The 6,000-nt window shown below is 38.5% G+C and overlaps 1 protein-coding gene across 1 annotated transcript; it reads left to right on the forward strand.

Moving 5' to 3' along the window:
* The first annotated feature begins 839 nt into the window (after positions 1-839).
* LOC106419416 (DDT domain-containing protein DDR4) lies at positions 840-5,782 on the forward strand. Its single transcript, XM_013860197.3, has 12 exons — positions 840-1,590; positions 1,684-1,794; positions 2,322-2,408; positions 2,501-2,538; positions 2,616-2,697; positions 2,883-2,989; positions 3,071-3,227; positions 3,825-3,917; positions 4,003-4,126; positions 4,265-4,307; positions 4,407-4,601; positions 4,683-5,782. The coding sequence occupies exons 1-12, from the start codon at positions 1,171-1,173 to the stop codon at positions 5,470-5,472; spliced, it is 2,247 nt and encodes a 748-aa protein (XP_013715651.1). The 5' UTR covers positions 840-1,170; the 3' UTR covers positions 5,473-5,782.
* The last annotated feature ends 218 nt before the right edge of the window (positions 5,783-6,000 follow it).

A 6,000-nucleotide genomic window follows, 5' to 3' on the forward strand; every position in this document is an offset into this window, starting at 1 on the left:
GTAATATTTTAAAACTAGAATTAGACAACAAGAATATTACAAAAGAAACTTAATATTAAAAAAAACGATACATGAAAACATAATTATTACACAAATTTAAATATTACAACAACACTAATAGTCTAGTAAATTTGCTCTGAAACTTCTAAAATATTGTCCAAACAAATTTTGTCTAACTGAATATGGAGCATTACGAAAATAATTTTATGCAATAATGTGGTATTTTGCTTGTAGATTAATATTTAATTATGTATTTCTATTTATAATTTTATACTTTAGTGTAAAATTTTATTAATTAATATCACTATAATATTTTAATATATGTGCTAGTTATTTATAAAAGTTTTATGGATTAAATATGACAAATATAAGGATCATAATGTAAATAAAAAATAGTTTTGAAGTTAAATTTGAAATTTTGCTTTTAGAGAATAACGATTTGAAACTTCAAATTTAGAGTTTTGCAAACTACAAACCAGATGAACCATAATCATAATTCTACAGAAACTACATTCATAATCTTAATGTCACTTACAAAATTATCGTTATCCATATGTATATTTAATACTTTTAAAGTTCTGATAGGATCATTTATCAGCTACTATAGTACTATCTATCTAGTATCGTCTAGTACATTTTTTGTTTAGCTCAATAATTGATATGATTGTTTTTTCGTCAAACTCAAAATTGCTGTATAGTATTGTTTTAAAAGATGGTTATTACAGAAAATTACATAATTGAAGCCACAACATAACTTAAATTATTTTCCTTTTTCTTGTCTTAATAAAAAAAACCTTATATATATATATATATCACGACAAAGCCCTAGCTTTGTTTGCCCCTATTTCTCCTCTCCTCTAGTTTTTTTCTTTTCACTCGCTGAGTCGTTTTTTCTCACCATTCACTTCAGACTTCAGAGAGACGTATTTGAGAGAATAAAAAAGTTACCAACTTTTTTATTCTCCGCAGATTGTCTCCATCTTCTTCTCTCTCCATACCCCAAAACGACAACGTTTGCATCCAACACCAGTCGACGCTTTTCTCCGTCGTCCTTCGTCTTTTTGCTTAACCGATTTGGATTTGGATTTGGATTTAGATTTCCCCCACAACCTCAAAATTAACTTACCGCTCTCTCGATAAAATCAAAAACCCTAATTTCGATCTCTCTCAATGGGTTCCTCCTCCGATCTCGTCGTCCCTGACCCCGATGTCTCCGGCAACCACCGCTCTCCCGCCGACGATACCAAAATTCCCGCGGAGGAGACTGCCTCGCTCAGGAGAACGAGGCCGTCGCGCGCCTGCACCGTTAGAGCGCAGCAGCGGCTTCAGGAGCAGCAGGCGGCGGAGAGAAAGCTCAGGCCGCCTAAGAAGGAGTATAAACGGGAGCATCGACAAAAGGAAGAGGTGGAGGAAGAAGACGATCAAGAGGAGGAGGATGAGGAGGGAGACGATGATGTGCAGAGGCAATGCGGTGGAGGGAGTTTGGGTAAAATCGTTACTTCTCTTGTCCAGCCACCGGAGCCTTCGCAGATGCCGCGGTGGAATCTTAGGTCCATGTGGGAACTTGCTTCCGTCCTCAACTTCTTGCATGTGAGCTCTCTCTCTCTTCTCTTCTATTCAGTTCTGAGTTTTGTGTGTTTCCTTACTCACTCTCAAAGTTTGTTCCTTTTGTGGATGGTGAAGGTTTTTAGGCCGCTTTTGAAGATCAATGCGGAGTTTTCTGCTGAGGAGTTTGAAACGGCTTTGCTGAATCCTAACGATACTTTGAGTGACATTCATATTCCTCTTCTAAAGGTTGCTGCTTTGGCTTTCCCTTGTTGTCTTATTGATGCTTCCCCAAGTCTTGTTTGGTTTGCTTTGGTGTCCGTCTGTCATTATTAACTTCAATGTACTTCGAAGAGTTTGTCTCATTGACACTAGCGTAACTCGTTGTGGTACCAGCGTGCTTCTGTGTGCTCTCTTAACCGAGTGTAGGATCTTATTAGTATAATAATTAGTGATACAAAACCTTTTGTTAGCGTATTGAATGATCAGATTCTGTTAAAGATTTAGGTGTTTTATGTTTTTGGCTAGCTTCCCTCGTAGACACCTTATAGGCCTGGGCTACCCGGTTTAGGATCGCTAATTTCTCTGAAACGCTTTCTTTAGTCACTTTTGAGTTCCCTGATTGAAGTCCTTGATCATTGTCTTTGAATGATATCATGATTTGTAATTGTTGTGCATAGCTCATTGGATATATTCTTTACTACCATAAATGTCGAAATGCTCAACAGTTTCTCTTTGTAAGCAATATACTAATTATCTCTTTTCAATTTTTGCAGGGCATTCCTCCTGTAACTCGAATGGCCCTCACTCGTGATACCTGGGTCACTGTCTTGTGCAGAAAAATAAGAGATTGCTGGCATTGGGTAATGATGGCTGAACAGCTTTGATCTGATATTGGAAGTTCATTTTTTTGCATTATATCATGTTCTGAAATTATCTTCACCTACTTGTTTAGGTCGCAGAAGGGGATCTTCCCATTGTTGCTTCGCAAGGGTGAGTTGTTATAATTTTCTGGATCTCATGGTAACTGATTAGGAAGCATTTTTGAGCTTCTCTTCTTAATCTTGTAGGCGGGAGATTGAAGCGTACAAATCTCTTGATCCAGCCATTCGTGTGGTGATTTTGAAAGCTTTATGTGATATTCGTGTTGAGGTAATGTTGCTGCTGCTGTATGTCAATCTGTTTGCAGTTGATAATGAATTTTTCGTTATGTTTTGCTCCGTAAATGTACACTTTATGATGCCCTCTATTAAGCTCTAGAGCTCGCTGATGCGATGCTAATGAAACCAGATCGTTATAACACTTACAGTTTCAATGGGTTTTGTGAATTTCCGCAGCAAGAGGACATCAGGAGCTACATTGATAACTCTGTCAAAACTGGTGTTCATCTGTCAACTTTTCGCAAAGACCGCGTTGGGGGTGATTCGCATGGAGTTAATTTTTGGTATGTTGCAAATAAAAAAGACCTAAATAAGACTCTCTTATTTGCATATTTATGATAGCATCTTTATGTTTCTTATTTAAGGTATGAGGATGATCCCTTAGTTGGTCACCGTTTATATCGGGAAATAAGGAAGACAGAGGTGGTTAAAGTCAAAACGAAGGGTTCCAAGATTCTTCCTAACGTAACTTACCAATGGGAAACTGTTGCCACAAATTTCGATGAATTCCAAGATGTTTCGGTAAGTCTCAATTATTCTAAATTGCTCAGGATACTTCCATATGGTTTGGTTATCTTCTCGCAGTGAAATATGGTTGCTTGGCTCTGATGTGATTGTGATGGTTAGATAGCGTGATGGCTAGTGCTATCTATGCACTCAAATTAATCTTCTTTACTAGTGCAGTTTTACAGATGCTAAACACGGGAATTATACTCTATAATAAGTAGGTTGAAAATTCAGTTAGATACTACTCACAAGAACTTGGTGCATATTTCAGAGAATGGATGTAACTTTCTTCCCACAGATTACTACTCACAAGAACTTGGTGCATATTTTTTTGAGTGCTTTTAAATATCTTCGATCTCTTTGGTGATTGTGAGTGAATTGAGCTAAAGATAATTGCATTGCTAAGAACTGGCTGAGAGATCTCTCTGGGGCAATGTTGTTGCAGTTTCACGGACTGGAGACCCTATGCTGTTCTGTTGAAACTTATATTTCTTTCTTTTGTTTTGACTGCCAATTGATGCTTTGCTTCTCTGAAGGACTGCACTATTATATAGGTATAAACTTTCTATGTCTTTACTACTGATTGAGATGCTTTGTGCCTTTGTTTTGCAGGAAAAACTTAATACAAGTGGTAGTAGAACTGAAGTTTCTCTGGGGAAGAAGTTAACGAGAGATATGCTTCCTGAGATAGAAAAAGAACACAAGGTTCCAATTTGCTCTCTATTACTGAATTCACGATACTTCTTATCAATCGCATCCTTTATAATTTGTTTTTTTTTATGTGTGTCAGAGGAAAGAGAAGTTGTTGAAAAAGCAACATAGACAGGCTCTTCTCCTTGATAACTATTTGGTTGCTGACGGTGTTGGTGGTGGTCGTTCTCTCCGTGATAGGAAGCCAGTTAGATACACTTTTGGTAAGGTTTTGACCTTGTTGGGAATTCATGATGCCCCCCGTACTTGTATTTGTTTTTCCATTTTTGCCTGATGAGAAACATCCATCTTGTTTCTACTGTGGGTTGAAGAGCCTTACTAATCGTTTAATATTATTGCAGATGATTATGATAGGTCGATAAACGAAGCTATCAAAATAACAACGTAAGTCTTGAGTGTCGCTTTCATTGAACCATCTTTGCTGTTAGTTATCTTTAACATGTTATTTGGTGACTACTACTTATTTTGATAATACTATCTCAGGAACAAACATCCATCACAAGAACCTTTTCTCCACAGAAGAGAATCAGCTAGATTGGACTCTCTTGTGAATGGCAGATCAACAACAAGTTCAATTCACCCTACTGACCCTGTGAACGGTACAGCGTCTGGTAGCTCTTCTGATTTTGCTGATGGTGATGAGTTCGATGAGCAGAGAGATGAATCCTTGGACAGAAGGCAAGACGCAGTGAATTTTTATATTCCCCTTTTGAAAATTTTAACTCGAACTAACTGAGTACAATGTCGTGACCGTAACAGGCGCAGACAACGGCCCCAGCGGTATTCAGCAACGGACTTTGTTGAAACAGACAATCATGTAGAATCTGGAAGCGATGACGACATTGTTGGGGAAGCAGTTTATGATGAAGAATATCTGAGGAAGCGTAAACAGAAGACGTTTTCTAGTGGTTCTGAGGGAGAGGAAGAGAAAGGAGATGAAGAGTACAAATGGGATGAAGACAATGCCGAGTACGAGGAAGAAGAAGAAGAGGAAGATTCTCCAAGTGCCAGCGAAGAAGATAGTGATGAACCCCGAAGGGTTAGGAAAATGCCGCGGAGAGAAACCAAGTTAAGATCAAAGTCAAATGGTTTCCGGCCTGGCCTGAGGCGTAGCAAAAGAGCCACAAGAATCGATTACCAACAGTATGAGCTCTCGGAATCAGACAATGAAGCAGCAGGAGCGGCCAAACGTAAGCGATTGGTAGAGCCAGATCCAGATGAAGATTCTGATGAATCAGGGAATGGGGATTTCACAATGGGAAGTGAGGACTCTGAAGAAAATGGAAATGACCCAGAAACAAATTCTGCTGAAGAAGAAGTGGAGGAGGAAGAAGAAGAGCCCAGAGAAGTCAATGATAATGCGGGGACAGCAAATGGTACAGAGAATAATCAACTGAACAAGTCAAATGGCACAGACCAAGAAGAAGTTGAGGGTGGTGCAGTAGGCAAAAGGCATTACCTCGACCTAAACGAGCTTGCTCCCGTGTCCGGTTTTGATGATGGTCCAAGTACAGTGTTGAAGGATGATGATAAGACCGACAGTTCATAGACAAAGACCTCTCTCTGTTTTTTTCTGGCATAAACACCTTCCAGAGAAAAGTTAAAACGGTAAGAGATACTTCATTGGCTATTTCTGCACTCGGTTATATCTGCCTTGTTGCTTTAAAGTTAATTTCGGCTGAGATAAGTGAAGTGGGGAATGTTGGAGAGGCCTAAGGAGAGGTATGTGTACTAGATTAGGTTAGTCATTATTTTGCTTACCCTGAAAGAGAAACAGTGAAGGTGAACCTGAACCAGAGATTCCTAAGAACTATTTAATGTTATGGAATTATTATTAATGTACAATTAATTTTGTCTAACTTTTGTTGAGAACACGTTCAAGGTCTCTTTGATTTTGATAAAACGACGCAGCTTTGAGACTTGCTGAATGTGATTATTAAGGTCCATGAGCAATCCATCAAAGGATGAGAATCTTGTTGCTTGTCCCCTGTCGTCTATGTGTGCTCAAGCCCATTTCTAGTTACCATTAAATTTTGAAAAAAATTTTAGAGCAAATGCAGCGTATACATGTTTAGCA

The sequence above is a fragment of the Brassica napus genome, chromosome C5, assembly GCF_020379485.1.
Source record: "Brassica napus cultivar Da-Ae chromosome C5, Da-Ae, whole genome shotgun sequence".
NCBI lineage: Eukaryota > Viridiplantae > Streptophyta > Magnoliopsida > Brassicales > Brassicaceae > Brassica > Brassica napus.